Source organism: Pteropus medius, unplaced genomic scaffold, assembly GCF_902729225.1.
Source record: "Pteropus medius unplaced genomic scaffold, Ma_sr-lr_union100, whole genome shotgun sequence".
Taxonomy (NCBI): domain Eukaryota; kingdom Metazoa; phylum Chordata; class Mammalia; order Chiroptera; family Pteropodidae; genus Pteropus; species Pteropus medius.
In genome coordinates this window covers 1413102-1432033 of record NW_024344561.1, presented here as the reverse complement: position 1 = coordinate 1432033, position 18932 = coordinate 1413102, and the positions used below count along the sequence as shown (strand labels likewise).

Genomic DNA, 18932 nt, shown 5'->3' with positions numbered 1-18932 from the left:
GGGCAAATTGTACATGTGCCCTAAAATTAAAAATGTCAGTCACAATAATGTACTTCCTATATTTGTCGATCCACATGGAAAAGAATTCTCATAAGCATAATGAAAGTGAGAAAGCCTTTAGTCAGCTCTTATTCCTTATTCAACAGGCACCAACTCATCCTGGTGAGAAACCTTTGGAATTTGATCATTATGGAAAATTCTTCAGAAAGAACTGTCAACTTATTTGTCCAAGATATTTCAAGGGAGAGAAATGCTACAAATATAAATATGGGAAAGACTTTGGCCATCGCTCAACTCTTATGAGTCATTTGAGAACTCACACTGGAGAGAAAATTCTTGAATTCAATGATCGTGGCAAAGCTTTCAATGAAGAGGCCTCCCTTAGGAAACACTTAGGAACTCCCCCCAGAGAGAACGCGTATGAGTATAAGCAGTGTCTTGTGTCCTTCGGTTTACACTCTTCCTTTTTAGGACATGAGCAAATACCTATTGGAGAGAAACTCTGTGAATGCAGTGACAATGGAAAAAGATCTTCCCTTAGTGTCCACAAGAAGTTGTGTACTGTAGAGGAAAGCTCAAAATGTAATGAACACAGGAAAGTTTTCACTGGCCCCTTGTCCCTTCAGAAGTGTGCGAGACCTCACACTGGAGAGAAACCTTATGAATGCAGTGACTGTGGGAAAGCCTTTATTTTTCACTCTTCCCTTAAGAAACATGTGAGATCACACACTGGAGAGAAGCCTTACAAGTGTAATCATTGCGGAAAATCCTTCAGCCAGAGCTCTCATCTTACTGTGCACAAAAGAACTCACACTGGAGAGAAACCCTATGAGTGTAAGGAATGTGGCAAGGCTTTTACTGTACCTTCATCCCTGCAGAAACACATGAGAACCCACACTGGAGAGAAACCCTATGAATGCAGTGACTGTGGGAAAGCCTTTATTGATCAGTCATCCCTTAAGAAACATAGAAGATCTCACACTGGAGAGAAACCTTATGAGTGTAATCAGTGTGGGAAATCCTTTAGCACAGGCTCCTATCTTATTGTGCACAAGAGAACACACACTGGAGAGAAAACCTATGAATGTACAGAATGTGGGAAGGCCTTTAGGAATTCCTCTTGCCTAAGGGTACATGTGAGAACTCACACAGGAGAAAAACCCTATAAATGTATTCAGTGTGGAAAAGCATTCAGCACCAGCACTAACCTAATAATGCACAAGCGAATACATACAGGGCAAAAACTTTATGAATGAAATGACCATAGGATAGCCTTTAGTGGTCCTTCACACCTCACTCCTTATTGTAGAACTCACACTGGAGAGAAACCTTACGACCAATGTAGAAAGCCTTTAGGCACAACTCTTAAGTTGTACTGGAACCATCTTATAAAAAATTACAGTTATATGATTGCCTTTATCAGTGACTATTTATCCTTAAAATTTGACATTAATTGATGAGTATTAAATGTTATGTAGCACTCTAAATTCCCCTTGATTTACACAAAAGTTTTGATAATGCTTTCATTGTAATTTAGTACTAAATATTGTCCAGTTCTCATCGAGATGTCTAGGACCTACATTTAACAATGTATTTTTTAATGTGCAGACTGTATTTTAGTTACAGATTTCTAATTTAATTGTATTATACATAGAATGCACGGTCTTCATGATAGATTCTAAATGACATAGAATCAAACAAAATTGTTGGAGACTTGCTGTGTGTGTGGCCTAATGTGTCAAATGCAGCAAGTTACTGTCCCAACATCCATTGCTCCCTTCCTTCCCTAAAGTAACAGAACTACAGTTGTGTTCAAGTTGGCAGTGTGGACAACTTTTGAAGGATTCATCCAGCTTTCTTTGCAGCTGTGAGTGCCCATGAGCCCATAGTCTTGGCCAGTGGGAAAATAGTGAGAGGGCACTAGAACCCATGGAAATGGGAGCGTGTCATCTGGCATTTTCTCAACCGTTTGCCCTTTATCTTACATCTTCTTTCCTAGAAAATAGAGCAATAGGATGGCAGTCATAGGCTACTGAATATACAACAGGGACATACAGTATTATTTGGCTATCCCAACCCTGGGTTGCTTATTTCTGGACTTCATATAATGAAAAAAAAAAATAAACTCCTAACTGGTTTAAACCACTCTTGTGGGAAGATTCCGTTACAACGGATGTCATATGTAGTCAGGTTTTAGGAATCCTTCAAGTATGGTTAAAAACAATGTATAGTCTGTCATTGCTGGGTATAATAGTCTCAGTGTATCTGATGGATAAATCTGTGTTTTTTAAATCTGTATCATTACAAACCTTAGCACATGGATCTCTTTTATTGAGAGAAATATGTTTAAATGCCCCACTATGATTGTGGGTAGTCAGATTATTTTTTAAATTCTGCCCCTCTTGGTATATTTTGAGGCAGTATATTGGTATATTTGGGTGCATACAAATGTCATTTGTTGTTTCTGATAAATTGTTCTTTTCATTCTTATATAGTGCTCATTCTTTTTCCCTAATAACTAATGTTTATTCATTTACTTGATATAAATGTGAGCTCTTGACTTAGCTAATGTCATTTTTTTCTTACCAGTTTGTAAGGAAAACCACTTACCTTTCCTTGGCACTATGTTAATTATGATGGCCCTTGCAACACCAAGAGGGATCTCCTTGGCCGTGACATTGATCTCCTGTGGGAGACAGACAAATCAGGAAGTCCCCAGCAGCCTTACCTATCAAAGATTCCAGCAGCCCTCGGTATCTCTCTATTGTTCCTTGCTTTGCTTCTGCTGAAATTTGTTCCCCAAACTACTGGGATGTGAGAGGTCTCATCTTGAGATTAGTGGCTCAGTTTAGTTTTCACTAAACGTGAAAAAGGAAAGGGGACAGGAACATTTTGTTCTCACTCCCCCTAAGAAACCTCAGTTTTCTCAAGTCAGTTTGAAAATCTCCTTGTCAATGTACTTGGGCTTTCTTGAGTGCCACTGTCTGTCAACATGTGAGAGCATCTTCCTGCAAACTAAATGCTTATAAAATCAGGATTCCCCCACGCAGCTTTCTTGGATGTAGACTCCAGTCCCTTTGAGTTGATAGGGACAGTCTGGAAAGGGAAGCCACAGCTCACGGCAGGGGCCACTCAGAACCACCAGCAGCTCATCAGGTAAACACCTAAAAAAAGGAAAAAGAAAGACAGGAGACCAAATGTATAAAGACCAGGGCTTCATGTAGCAATTCCCCCCTTCCAGAAAAAGAACTTTAGGTACTAAGTAACTGTCAGGTCTAGCAAACATAATGGTAGTCTTAGATTGCTTACTGATTTAAAAACAACAATGAAAAATTAAACCCTAGATACCAGAGAGAAAATAAAAGGTAAATAAATAAAATATGTACATATGTAACTACTATAAATGCATATAAATTATATATGCACAAAACTAAAAGACCCATAATTCAAGCCAATATTTATATATTTGTATGAAACAAAATTTATATATATGTATTAAATTATGTACTCAAAACTTATGTTATATGTGCATGTACAATTATATAACAAATATGTAACAAAATTTATATATTAAAAAATTTATATATCGAAAAGATAAAAAGGGAGAGTGATTGGCTTTGTGCCTCCACAATATAAGTTCTAAATTGAATTGAACATCTGCTAAAATATTCTAGTTGACAAAGCTTCATAGACAATATGGAACTCAAATTATGGTTTACTGGGGACCCCACTAAATTCAAACATTTCCCTTATAATTATTAAAAAGTAAAAATAGAGAAAAATGGATGTACCTCACTTTAACTATTACCTTGCCTAAATTTCCCATAGTCATTGTACCCAGTGCCCCAAAATACCCCATCTTAGGCATAGATCCCTGACACAATGAAAAATAAATTTAAGGTAAGTCTTTGACCCTTATGAATTTTTTTGATGAAATGTTATTCCATGGAAGCTTAGTCAAAATCGTTAATATGGCCCAACATATGTTAAAACTGGGCCTTCAAGATTTAAAACTTATGTAAACATAATAAAGACATGCTTATCTCTACTGCTTCATATAATAATTCAGTTTTACCCACTTTAAAAACAAAATTGTATTCATCCCTTGGGATTAACTGAGTAAACTGCAATGAGAGTTCCTATATTATGTGAATGGCACTGCTAACCACATACAGGATGAAACAGTGGAATATTACTGCTTCCCATCTTATACCGATATACAAAAGTAATAGATCAAAGACAAACTCTAAGACCTAAAACTATAAAATTTCTAGAAGAAAACACAGGTGGAAAGCTTCATGACATTGGGTTCGGCAATGGGTTCTTAGATGTGATAACAAAAACACCTTGCAACCAAAGAAAAAATAGATAAATTGGAGTTTGATCAAAGATGTTTTGTACTTCAAAGGTCAATCATCAAATACTTTATTTGGTCAATCATTATATAATACTTTATAAAGGTCAATCATTAAATACTTTAGTGCACCAAAGGACACATCGAGAAAGTGAAAGGCAACCCATGACATGGGAGAAAATATTTGCAATCCATATACACAAAAAGAAATATACAGAATATATAATGAACACTTATAACCCAACAATAAAAAGACAATCCAATTTTAAAATGGACAAAAGATTTGAACAGATTTCTCCAAAGACATAAAATGGCCGGCAAGTACATGAAAGTCATCAATATCACAAGTCGTTAGGGAAATGCAAATAATTACAATGAGATACCACTTCTTACTACTAGGATAGCTAATATACAAAAAAATGACAATCAGCGTTTGCAAGGAAATGAAGAAATGGGAACTCCATATACCGATGATTAGAATGTAAAATGGTGCAGCCACTTTGGAAAACAGTCTAGTAGTTCTTCAAATATCAAACGTGGTTACTTTATGACCCAGCAATTCCACCCCTGGTTAGATACCTGTAAAGTGCATCGTGGAATGCTGCATCACTTCTGGTTGCGTCTGTGAGAGTATTTCAGGAGCATCTGAATTGATAGACTGAGCATAGCATATTGTCCTCCCCAAAGTGGGTAGCCATCATCCAGTCTAATTTAGCGCCTCATTAGAACAAAAAAGCAGAGGAAGATTGAGTTTTCTTTTGCTGCCTGTTGAGCTGGGATAATGATCTCCTGCCCTTGATATCTGTGCTTCTCAGGCTTTGGACATAGAATGGAATCTACACCATTGGATGGCTTTCAGGTGTTTGAACTGCATCTGCTTTCCTAGGTCTCTTGATTGGGGATGGCAGAACATTAGACTTCTCAACCTCCATAGCCACGTGAATAGTTCCTTACAATAAATATCATGTATGTGTGTGTGTATGTGTGTATATGTGTGTGTGTGTGTGTGTGTGTGTGTGAATAGCAGTGCCATTCACATATTCTATATATAAATGTATATAAAAGATCTTTCTGATCTCACCATAAGGTTCAGGGCTATAAGTTCTGTTCCTCTGAAGAACCCTGACTAAAACAATACCCAAGAGAAACTAAATGTTTGCATGAAAAAATATATGTGAATGTTCAGAGCAGCACTACCCAAGTATCCATCAACTAATGAAACGTAGTATATCCACATAATGGAATATCATTCAGCAACAAAAAGGAATGATATATGCTAAAACATGAAACTTCAAAACATGCTAAGTGAAAAGAAGCTATTGGCAAAAGATTGTATGACTTCATTTACATGAAATGTCCCAAAAAGGCAAATCTATAGAAACAAAGTTCGTTTGTAGTTGCCCAGATGTTAAGGGAAGAGGAAAATGGGGGTGTGACAGTCAAAGGGTTCTTTTGGAGTGATGAAAAGGTTCTAAAATTGTGTTGGTTACACAACTCTAAACTTAAAAAAATTTTTGACTGTTAAAGTGTCAAATGCATAAATTGTAGGATATGTGAATTATATCTCAATAAAACTTCAAAAAAATGATAGCTACATCATTCGGAGCATAAAAAAATTTAAAGTCTGAATCACCTAGAGCAGTAGCATACAACATATATTAGCTACCATTATATTTTTACCACTAAATACTAGAACTTAACATTAAATTATAATCAAAAGAATATAATATGAGCATAAGTAAATATTGGCACAGAAGAGTCTAGAAACTGATACGAGCATATTTGGAATTTATTAATAAAGATGGAAGTTCAAATCAGTAGATCAAGAATAATTTATTAGTAAGTAGTACTACAACCACCAGCCATCTTTTCTGGAAGAAATAATTGCACCCACTACCCAGCACCGCATTGCCAAAATTTGATGAGCATGAAATATTTAAATGTCTTTAAAAGTAATTTAAGAAGAAAATTACAAAATCTGTGTCGTTTCAAGAGACATTTTAAAACAAGAATGGAAATAGATTCTTTGGCTACATAAATTCAATATTTTGTGCACCAACAGATGAAACATTAACCTAGAAAAAGTTATCAATAAATGCATAAAACATTTGATAATGCACATGACCAACTCTTGATAAAAATGTGTTAAGTCGGGGTTTAAAAATCACAAAGGTCATCCACCAAAAACCAGAGGAAACATGATTACTGGAGAAACTTTAGATCTGAGGAACTGAAGAATGCTTGGTATCAATGCTATTTCAAAAACACCACCACCACCACCACCACCAAAACCGGAAAAAATATGTATATTTGCCGAAAATATCATTACACTGAAAACCCAAGAGAAATCAGAGTTTAGCACGGTGTCCAAATAAAGGCCTAATAATGGGACTGATGGGAGGAGACAGACCACTTCATGGATTGGCAGGATTATCAATAAGGGAGAATCAGTGTAAAGGCCCTAGGAACCAGGGTACAGGCAGGTAGCGAATCTTTTCAGGTGCTTGCTGTGGGGTGGGTCCCTACCGGCAGGCTCACTCTTGATTACTGAATATTCAGCCGCCCAAATAGGCACCAGGTCCCGTCGCACCTCCAGCCGTGCCCATGAGGCTGGTTCTAGCTTCAACTTTTGAGTCCGGGCCTCCATCCCTTTTTCTTGAAGGGCCATGTTTTGAAGTTTTATCGGGATGTACAGGGCCGTCGGCCCGCGCCGAGCCTACCGGGGCCAACCGCACCCAGCCCGTAGCAAACTGGAATTCCTCTGGCGTGGCCGTTCAGGTGGGCTGCTCCGACTGTCCGCCCCGCGCCCCGCGCCAAGGGGGGAACCGGAAGTGACATTCCCCGTTCCTGCGACGTCTTTTCGGCGTCGCACCCCGCGCATCTTAAAGTATTTTACGTGGATGGTGGTTCGGCCGACGCCGGTTTCTGTGGGGCCGACGGGAAGGATGGGAAAGCGGGCAGAGACGGGGATCAAAGGACGGTTTTGGCCCCTGCTCCAAGACCTGGCTCCCGCGGGGCCGTGGGCCCTGCCGGCACCGCCGGGACCTGGAGGGCGCTCGAGCCGTCAGTCCTCGGAGCAACCAGGCCGCGAAACGGCGTGAGGGCGCTTCCGCGGGGTCGTTCCATCCACCATGCTCCCCTCTTCAGAGTTTTCCAGAGCAGCTTTTATGACTCTTCGCCAGGAATCGGTTAACGCGTGCCCTCGAGTCCTCACCGACCTGGCGATTCTGTTGAGCGCGCGGGGGGAAAGTTGGTTCAAAAGAACCTCTCTTTCCTTTTGGACTGCAAAGGAATGTTTCACCTGAAACTTTGACTCTGCGGGCTCTTTGTTTTGATATATTCGGGTAGAGATATAGTAGGCTTCCTTAGATGTCTGTGATGTGCATATTTCTGTGTAGAAATACAAGCGAATGTAGACCACAGGTCTTTAAAGAGAAACAAGAATACTCACCTGTCTCCTCATCAGAATGTCAAGCCTGTACGCCCCTGCAAAACTTTAAAACATAGGCCTTCAAGAAAAAAGGGATGGAGGCTTTTTTCCTTCGGAATAATTGAACTTATTAACAGGATGTTTGCCCTAAGTATATATTATTTCACGTTTTTCGTTAGAAAAATCTTAAACCTAAATATGAACGTCCAGTACAATGAATGTCCGTTGAAGTTGATTCACCCATTTTTAGCATATTGCATCTTTACGCTCTCTGAAGAAATACATTTTCTGGTACATTGATACTTGACCTTTAAACACTTGGTAAGGCATCTCCTGAAGATAAAGACTTTGTGCTAATAAAATCACAATACTATTACTTTACGCCAAGAAAACCGAAAATAATGTCATTATTACGAACACGGGTCCTCATCCCTCTCAGGATAGAAATTAAGAGAATGGGGGAAACAGATTTGCAGAAGGAAAAGTTTATTAAAGCGAGAGCTGGATGCACCAAGGGAACACCCACCAAAGGAAAATGTATGTGGCTCCCCAAGGTCTATTGGCATAGTGTTTTTATGGGCTTTTGGGGTTAGGGGCTGGGTTACCTTTAATTGAGGGGAGAAATAGTCATAAATTTTCCTGGAACGAGGTGGGGATTTCTGGGAATTGGGTTGCTACCCACTTTTTGATATTATAGGAGCTGCACGGGATCTGTCATGGCGCCGCTGGGTGTGCCAGGGTGGTAATGAGGATAGATCAACCAGAGGACAGTTCTTCCAGCTGTTGTGCATGTGTGGTTTTGTGGCCTTTTCCCAAATCTGATTACATCTCTATTGCAGTTACTGTGCCAACCGTTTTTGGTTTTTTTGGTGGGAAGGTTTGGTTTAAGGTTACTTCCCCAGTGTAGGTTACAACTAAGTGACTACCGACCACATCATCTACTATCTGTTCTGTGTAAAAACTAAAATCCTCCACATTGTTACCAAATAAACTTTTAGGTGTTTTTGGATTTAGAATGCAATCATAGTTTATATGTGGCCATTTTTGATGTCTTTTAGTCTCTCAATCTAAAGCACTGGCTATTGTTTCTCCTTTATATTGATTTTTTTTTTTTTTGGTGTCACACATTTTTAGAAATGCACATTATTTTTTCTTTTTCATTGAGGTATAATTGCCATATAGCATTCTATTAATTTCAGGTGTACAACATCATTTGGTATTTGTATATATTCTGAAATGATCATCACAGTAAGTCTAGTTAACATTTATTACCATACATAGCTGGAAATTTGATGAGAACATTTAAGATCTACTCTCTTAGCAACCTTCAATATTCAACACAGTATTATTTACGATAGTCACCATTACATCCCCAGGACTTATTTTATAACTGGAAGTTTGTACATTTTGACTACCTTCACACATTTCTCCCACCCCACCTCTGGCCTCTGACAGCCACTAATCTTTTCCCTATATTCATGTGCTCTAGTTGGTTGGTTGGTTTCAGGTTTCAGGTGTAAGTAAGATCATATGGTATTTTTCTTTCTCTGACTTTACTTAGCATAATACCCTCAAGGTCCATTCATGTTATTACGAATGGCAAGATTTCCTTCTTTTTTATGGCTGAATAATATACCAGTGTGTGTGTGTGTGCGCGCGCGCGCGCAAGTGTGTAACATTTTCTTTATCCATTTATCTGTGGGCACTTAGGTTGCTTCCATATCTTGGCTATTATAAATAATGCTGCAATGAATGGAGGCGCATATCTTTTCAAGTTAGTGATTTTGTTTTCTTCAGATAAATGCCCAAAAGTGAAGTGGTTAGAAATACAATAGTTCTATTTAATTTTTTGAGGAAACTTCATTCTGTTTTTCATAGTGATTGCACCATTTTACATCCCCACTAACAGTGCAGGAAGATACCTTTCCTCTACATCCTTCCCAACACTTGTTATTTCTTGTCTCTGATACCAGCCATCCTAACAGGTATGAAGTGATAGCTTATTTTAGTTTTGATCTGCATTTCTCTTACAAGTAGAAATGTCGAGCACCTTTTCATATGCCTGTTAGCCATCTGTATATTTTAGTTGAAAAAAATGTCTATTCAGAACATTGCTCATTTTTTTAACCAATTTGGGTTTTTTTGCTATTGAATTATATAAGTTCTTTATATATTGTGGATATTAACCTCTTATCAGATATATGGTTTACAAAAATGTTCTCTCATGCTGTAGGTTATCTTTTCGTTTTGTTGATGGTGTCCTTCACTGTTAGAAGTTTTTTAGTTTGCTATAGTCCCACTTTATTATTATTATTATTATTATTATTATTATTATTATTATTATCTGGTCACCTTTGTTTTTGGTGTCAAATCCAAAAAATCATCTCCAAGACAAATGTCAAAGAGCTTACTACCTGTGTTTTCTTCCTTGGAATTTTATGACTTCAGGTCTTAAATTCAACTTTAATCTATTTTGAGTTAATTTTTGTGTGTATAAGATAATGGTCCAGTTTTATTCTTTTGCATGTTGCTGTCCAGTTTCCCCAACACCATTTGTTGAAAAGATGTCCTTGCCCCCATTGTACATTCTTGGCTCCATTGTTATAAATTAATTGACCATAGTTGTGAGGGTTTATTTCCAGAATCTTTCTTAAATTCCATTGATCTATGTGTTAGGTGGAAGTGTGTGAATACCATGTTGCTTTGATTACTATAGGTTTGTGATTTAAATTAGACAGGATGATTCCCCAAGCTTTGTTTTTTCCAAAATTGTTTTGGTTATTCGCAGTCTTTCGTGGTTCCATACAAATTTTTGGATTTTTTTGTTCAATTTCTGTGAAAATTCCACTGGAATTTTGATAGGGATTGATTGAATCTTTATATTGACATGGGTAGTAGGGATATTTTAACAATAATTCTTTCAATCCATGAGCACAAAATATCTTTCTATTTATTTGTGTTTTCTTAATTTCTTTCATCAGTTTCTTAAAGTTTTCAGTGTATAGGTCTTACACCTACTTGGCTAAATTTATTCCTCAGTATTTTATTTTTTCGAATGCAATTAAAAGCGGAATTGTTTTCTTAATTTTTCTTTCTGGTAGTTTGTTACTAGTGTGTAGAAAACAACTGATTTAGTTGTCTCTTATGATCCTTTTTATTTCTGTGGTAATGGTTGTAAGATCTCTTTTCATATTTAATTTTATTTGAGTCCTCTTTTTTTCTTGGTAACTCTAGCTAAAGCTTTGTTTATTTTTTGTTTATTTTTTCAAGAAAATAGCTATTTTGTTGATCTTTGCTATTGTCTTTTTAGTCTTTCATTTATTTCCATTCTGATGTTATTTCCTTCCTTCCACTATCTTTGGACTTCATTTGTTTTTCCTTTAATAGTTTCTTGAGGTGTAAATGCAGGTTATTAATTTGAACATTTTGATATTTCTGATTTTATTTTTATAGTGTGTTGAAAAGTTTACTTCATTTCTTGTATTTCCTGTCAACTGGCCAGTGGGTCCCGAACAGCAGTTGGTGAACTTTCCTTTGTGAAAAGGGCCAAATAGGAAGTACTTTATGCTGTGCAGGCTGTAAAGTCTCGAATTAGTTAGTTCTACCTTTGTATGGGGAAAAGAGTCATAGATCTTAGTAAGAAAATGGTTATGGCTATTTTCCCATAAAATTTTATTTATGAAAACATGCCTGTACATCATACTTTGCCAACTCTTAGTCTAGAGGCTTCAAAAGATTATTTACAAACTACTTTGTAGGTAAAAATTGCATTTCATCAGGAAGGTACAGATTTATATCATCCTTCTATTAGTGATTCTATGTTTGATTACCTAAGGTAGGGATCACAGAGCCCTTTCTTTTAAAGATAAACTTTTTCTTTTTCACATGTGGGATGATGTTCTGACACTCAGAATATCTTGTTCCCCAGCAATCTTTCTAACAATTTTTCTAGCATCCCTCAGTAAGTAGCAGCGATCTCTATATATTGTTTCATAGTTGCAGAGGTGCATTTTCAGAGCAAGATTTTTAGGTTGGTATTCTAGGTCTAAAGGCAAATACGTAATTAATTTTTCTGGATATATAAATTTCTTCCATAGATCTTGTGCCATTTGGTAGTTTCTGAATTAACTTCAAAATATGTTTCAAAATTATTCTGGAAAAACATAAGGAACACATTTTAGGTTGAACTTGCAAGACACTTGTTTTTAAAAGACCATTCAGTCACTTCCTTCCTGAGTAAAAATATGCACATGTATCCTGTTTGCTTTTTATATTGTAGTTCTATCTCGTGTGACTTCAATTTGTGCATGGCTGTACTGTAACATTTTTGTGGAGAATGGCAATTTTTTGACAATCCACAGATGATCTTTGAGTTACTTTAATGAGCTAGGCTATGTGCCAGGGAGAGGGCAACAATGGCCATCAAAGCAGAGATAGTACTTCCATTATGAGCCTTACAGTCTATTTAGGAAGCCATATTTTAAATGACTGCTAGGAAGATTGCTACCTGGACATAATAATGGCTTAATATGGCCGGCGGAGGATGGGAGAAGGGGAGATGTATTTAGAGGGGTTGATATGTAAGTTGAAAATGAAAGCATGGATATGATTTAGCTAGTCAGGTTGTTGAGCTAGGGCAAGTGTAGAGTGAATGAGAACATTTCAGATGAAGGGAACTTTGTGAGCAAAATACCAGAGCAGTTGAGAGCTTAATGTATTTCTTAAGCTGAGGAAAGAGTTGGCTGAAGCAGAGCAGAACCAGAAAGTGGTGAGAGGTAATTTGGACAGTAGGAGCAGAACCAGAGGAATTATATACTCTGGACTATATTCTAAGGTCATGGGAAACTTATGAAATATTTCAAGCAAGGGAATAATTTTAATCTACTTAAGTACAATATCTAAACTCCTAGTTTGAGAATGCTCTTCAGGAAATGTGAGAATGAATGCATGGACTCAGCACAGAAGCTCATGATGAATAAGTTTTAAAACATGATGGTAACATATAATTTAATTATTATTAGGAAAAGAAAATAAATGAAATTATTCGAGACTTTTATAGAAGGTAAAATTAAGAGAATTTTAATTACTAAATGGTTATTCCTTCATCTGTTGATTTACTAGAGGACATTTTGCACTTAGTGCTTGAATGATTGATTAAGACATAGTGAAAAAATTTAATCCCTCAAATTTTGTCACAGTCTAACTGGATATTCTGTTTTCTAAAGACTAAATTGCAATGTTAACTTCTAAGAACTTGTATATAGAATAAAAACAGGAAGGAGATAGAATCGAATCGTAGTTATATAAACATATGCATGTAAACAAGAATATACATATAATAAACAAAGAGAAAACATAAAACTACTGCAGCTTTTGTATCAGTAATTGGTCTTGAAGTTGTGGTTGATATCCATGGGTTACTTCTTCAACAGCCAGTTGAAGGATGAACTTCATGAATGTCTTCCAGATTCCACTCATGCAGTCTTTAGTGATGTAAAACATAAATGGAGCCACTTTAAAATGGAGTCAGAGCTGCCATCCTAGAGGAACTGCCTTACACGTCTTATGCATCAAACCTCTGAATGTTAAAACGGGGCTAAAATAACCTTCGGACAGAGCCTAAAGCAACACTGTGTTCTAAAAAATTATTTTCGGAGATAACAAGAAAGCAGATATGACTACGGAACTCAGCTTGAAAATTAAAAACATTGTTTGGAATTCATGTCACTACATTAGCTTATCTGCACCAATAAAAATGCCTTCCTTCTATTAATTGTTCTCCTTCCCTTTCCCCTAAATTCTAACTCACACACATCTCCCATGCTGAGCTGAAAAATAACCTCCCAAGACGTTTGTGTACCATTTTCCAGAATATGTGAATGTGTACTTTAGATGGTAAAGGATCTTTGAAGGTGTAATTAAATCAAGGATCTTCAGATGAGGTTATCCTGAATTATCTGGGTGGACTCAATGTAATTACAAGGGTCCTTATAATAGAGTTAAGTAAGGAGGGCTAGAGAGAGATTTGAAGATGTTATACTGTTGACTCTGAAGAAGGTGACTTTGAGGAAGGCACCATAAGCTAAAGAATGCAGGGGGCCTTTAGAATTTGCGAAAGGCAAAGAAACAGATTCTCCTCTAGAGATTCCAGAAAAAAGTAGCCCTGCTGATACATGTTAGACTTCTGACCTCCGGAGTTGTAAGGTAATAAATTTGTGTCATTTTAAGCCACTAGAGTTATGGTAATTTGTTATAGCAGCAATAGGAAATGAATAAACCTCTCTACTCAAATCTCTCTGTCTTATTGCCACTGAGTAGTCAAGTCCCATTATCTCTTCCCCTGGACTACTTCAACAGCCACCTAACTGTGCCCTCTGCCTCCAATTTCTCCCATTCGCAGCAATCTTAAATTTTTCATATTATACCTGTGGTTATGGCATGGCCCTGGTGATCAATTGCATTTAAAATCCTCACTATGTCAAAGTAGACAATAGTCTGTCCTCCATCTACATATCTAGGCTTATTTCTAATAAATTAGTCATAATTCCAAATATTCTCCTGAAATGCCTTCCCATTGAATATCTCCCTGCTTATGTACATATGGTTCTGTCTTCCTCTAGTTCCCACTCTCCTATCCTCTTTACTTTCTACCCAAACCCATTCTCCAGTTAAATTTCTACTGACTGTTTGTTACTTAATGCTCAAGTATATTCTCCCATTAGAAGTTGTCCCTTAATTCCAAATGTTGGTGGAGATATGGGAACCTGGAACTTCCATTCATTACTGGTGGGAATGTAATAGGTACAGCCACTTTAAAAAACAGCTTGATGAGTTTCTTTTCTTTTTTCTTTTATTCTCTCACAATTTAGGAGACAAGAAGTCTGAAATCAGGGTGTCAGCAGGGTTGGCTTTGAAAGAGGATCTGCTCCACCCCCTTCTTCCAGCTTCTGGTGGATATGGGCAGTTCTTGACCTTTTTTGGCTTATGGCTGCATCACTCCAGTCTCCCCCTTGGTCTTTACATGGCCTTGTTCTCTATGTCTTTGTGTGTCCTTTTCTCAGTCTGGCAGTTTCTTAAAGTTTAAACAAATTTATTATATGACCCAGTAATTACACTTCAACTTATCACCCCAATGAAATGAAAACATAGGTCAACACAGAGACATGTATACAAATGTTAATAATAGCATCAGTCATAATAACCCCAGACTGGAATATCCAAATAGCTATCAGCTGGTAAATAGATTAAAAAACATATGGTACAACCATATAGTATTCATACATTTGAATATTATTCTGCAATTATAGGGGACAAAATATACTAATATATGTTTTCTACATGAATAACTCTAAAAGATCATTATGCTAAAATACAAAAGATTATGCCAGATACAAAAGGTATAATACTGTATGATTCCACTGATACATCTAGAAAAGGCCAATTTATAAAGACAAAAAGCAGATAAGTGGTTGCCCGAGGTGGGAGCGGACATTAAAGGCAAATGAGCACAAGGGAACTGTGCGTGATGATTGAAATGTTCAAAAACTGAATTGTGGTGATGTTTGCATGACTCTATAAATTTAATTGAATTACTGAATTTAACTTTCAATGGGTAAATGGCAGAGTATCTGAGTTATACCTCAATAAATCTGTGAAATAAAAATTTTAAAGTTTTCTCTGTAATTAACTCAAGGTGAAGAGAAAACATTTACCTTTGTTTTCAGCGGTCTTTGTTACATACAAATTTGTAATACCACTCTGTTGCAATCATGCTTCTATTTTTGGTTCTCTCTTCAATTTGTATACAGTGAGCAATAAATACACATTGGATTAAACTCAATAGAATCAAAGTGAATTGAATCCACATCGAGTATATTTTTCCTCAATAACAAATTATGGTTTTTCAGTAATTTGAAGATCTTACTATATATACACCTACTACCTGGTTCTTCTTTCTTTCCCCTCTCCCAAAAGTCCTTAGTTCCATCTGCGATATTGTTTGATAACCTTCACAATCTTTATAACCTTAGTTTTGGTTCCCCTGAAGAAGACACTGAGCCAAGGATTCATGTGTAATTACTTTATTATAAGGAGCAAGGAGCATGGAACATGGGTTGGACAGAGGAGATATAACACAGAGAAGAAAATACCTCTAATAAAACTTACATTATGTTAGCTCCCACAAAGAGTGAACAGAGTTTTCATCCTGTAAAGACATTCTGGAAAGTGGCACAAAATCAAAACTTTAGAGACTACAATCTTCACTTAGTTCTAAAGTGAGTGACCCATCACAGACAAGGGGCTCCTTGGCTAAGGAGCTTTCCCAAGGCCCCCTTCACATCCTTGTTCCTCAAGCTATAAATGAAGGGGTTCAACATGGGGGTGACCACTGTGTACATCACTGAGGCAACTGAGTTTCTTAGGGAAGAATGGGTCACAGCAGAACTGAGATAGACCCCCAGGCTAGTCCCATAGTACAAGGAGACCACGGAGAGATGAGACCCACAGGTGGCAAATGCTTTACGTTTTCTCCCTGCAGAGGACATTCTCATTAAGGAGGAGACAATCTGAGAGTAAGAGAAGAGGATTCCAGCAAGAGGAAACACACCAAGTAGGGCAGTGGTCACATATAAGAAGATGTTATTGATGAGGGTGTCAGAGCAAGCCACTTTGAGAATCTGAGTAATTTCACAGAAGAAGTGTGGAATTTCAGTGCCTACACAAAAAGTCAGCTGCCTCATCAGTAGAATATGAAGCAAAGAGACCCAGAATATGATAGACCAAGACAACAGAACCAGAAGGCCACACAGGCGTGGGTTCATGATGACCGTGTAGTGCAGGGGGTGACAGATGGCTACAAATCGGTCATAGGCCATCACAGTCAGAAGGAAACCATCCATTCCAGCAAAAATCATAAAAAAATATAGCTGAATGAGGCATCCGATGTAGGAGATGGTTTTGCTCTGTGTCTGGATGTTCACCAGCATCTTTGGGACAGTGGTGGAGGTGAAACAGATGTCAACAAAGGACAGGTTGGACAGGAAGAAGTACATGGGGGTGTGGAGGTGGGAGTCAGAGATGATGACCAGGATGATGAGAAGATTCCCAAGCACGGTGACCAGGTACATAGACAGTAACACTCCAAAAAGGAGAGGCTGCAGTTCAGGATCATCTGAGAGACCCAGGAGGAGGAATTCTGATACTTCTGTGTGGTTTCCGGCTTCCATGTAGCTGGTGTGTTTGCTCAAGAAAGTGACAAAAGCGATTTTTAGTGAACTGCCAACTGGCACATCACCTAGTTATCACCTTCTCACTCCAGCTTTGCAGGTCATCCTTCACCCTCAGTTAGTACTTTCAATGACAGTGATTCACTCAGACAAATGATAGCTATTTTCATGTTTAATGTAATTAGCCTGTTTTAAATTTATTAGAAATCCCTTTTGGTCTCCTACTCACTAGTTCTAATTCTACTTAAATCAATTTCTTCTATGATATGAACCTTCCAAAATAATTGAAGACATTTAATGTCTTTTATTGGATAATCTCTACACTTCCTTCATTCAAATAGCTCTATAGTTGATATTACTTCCTGGATTCTCAGCTCAAACAACCTTAATTCTATGATCTGATGTTTCCCATTGATGTGACAGTCAACTCTCAAGTGCCTTATTTTATTTCTAAAAACATGGTAACTGCTATTACCTTCTTTGGGAAAATTAAAAATGCTTTTGTAAACTAATTGATCTACCATATGATCCAGCAATCCCTCTACTGGGTATTTACTCCAAAGACTTGAAAACCCATATCCAAAAAGATATTTGCACACTGATGTTCATAGCAGCATTATTCACAGTGGCCAGGACATGGAAGCAACCAAAGTGTCCTACGATAGATGATTGGCTAAAGAAGCTGTGGTACATATATACAATGGAATATTACTCAGCCATAAGAAGAGATGAAATGCAGCCATTTCAAAACATAGATGGACCTTGAGATAATCATGCTAAGTGAAATAAGCAAGACAGAAAAAGTTGAAAATCACATATCACTTATATGTGGGATACAAACCTAAAAGCAACAAATGAGCAGGACAAACAGAGACTCATGGACATGGACTGTAGACTAGTGGTTACCAGAGGACTATACACTAGTGGTTACTAGTGAGGGCATTGGGAGGTAGTTAGGTTAAGGGGGTCAAATATGTGGTAGCTGAAGAAAACTGGACTTTGAGTGGTAAACACAAAAGAATATACAGATGTCAAATTATAATCTACACCTGAAAATTATATAATTGTATTCACCAATGATACCCCAACAAACTTAATTTTTAAAAAATGCCTTTGTGCACAGTAGGATTTCTATAAGTTATAGCTATTATTATTATTACTAACCTACTTTCTTAATTACAATGATCTTTGACATATAAGTCTCCCAAAGTGCAGTATAGACTTGAGATTCAGAAAATGGGATCTTGAGTGAGACTCCTTAGAATAAAATGGTTCACCAATTTCTTATCTGTGTAATCTTGACAAAGTCTTTTAATCTCTCTTAGCTGCAGATACTTGCCCTCAATAATGAGAATGGTTATTTTCTACATTGTAAGACTAATGAGTTATTTAAATGAGATGATGCATGTAATTTTCTAGTGTGGTTCTTGTGACATACAGTGGACACTTGATAAATGTGAGCTTCTGTTCTTAACATAACAAATCTGTCTTGCATGGCTCTCATTGATCAATATTCTTCTTAAACTGGAAAAGCCATCAAAGATGGGTTTCTGATCATTATTAACACAACAGATCTGTTACTTCTTTGACTGCCATGCAGCACTTCTAATTAATGAAAATCTCTATGGCTCCTCTTCCAGATACTGCCTGCCAGGCAGATTCTTTCAAGGAGTGGGAAAAGCATGTGGACTACATAGATAAGAGGGAGAAACAAAAATCACAAAACCATTAAAATAAAATACAAAGCTCGTATGAGAGTATATGTTCATGTGCATGAGCTCTTGAGGAAAGACACATATTAAAAATCAGCACAGTAATTGTCAAAAAAGTATTGGGATAATGAGGCTCAGGTGAGTTGAAGGTTGTTGGAGCCTTCATTGCACAGGTGCGAGTGACTGGCTCAAACTGGTACCTAATTCTC

At 37.3% G+C, this 18932-nt stretch overlaps 2 protein-coding genes across 2 annotated transcripts in view; one reads left to right on the top strand and one right to left on the bottom strand.

The window, feature by feature from the left end:
• Positions 1-2490, top strand: part of LOC120610900 (zinc finger protein 177-like) — a 40040-nt gene extending 37550 nt beyond the window's left edge. Inside the window, 1 exon segment of the mRNA XM_039873266.1 lies at positions 147-2490. Coding sequence (XP_039729200.1) covers positions 147-1256 — 1110 coding nt within the window. The 3' untranslated portion in view covers positions 1257-2490.
• Positions 2491-16072: 13582 nt separating this feature from the next.
• On the bottom strand, positions 16073-17117 carry LOC120610905 (olfactory receptor 7D4-like). The gene has a single exon (XM_039873277.1). It carries the CDS (start codon positions 17009-17011, stop codon positions 16073-16075), a length of 939 nt encoding a protein of 312 aa, XP_039729211.1. The 5' UTR covers positions 17012-17117.
• Positions 17118-18932: the final 1815 nt, after the last annotated feature.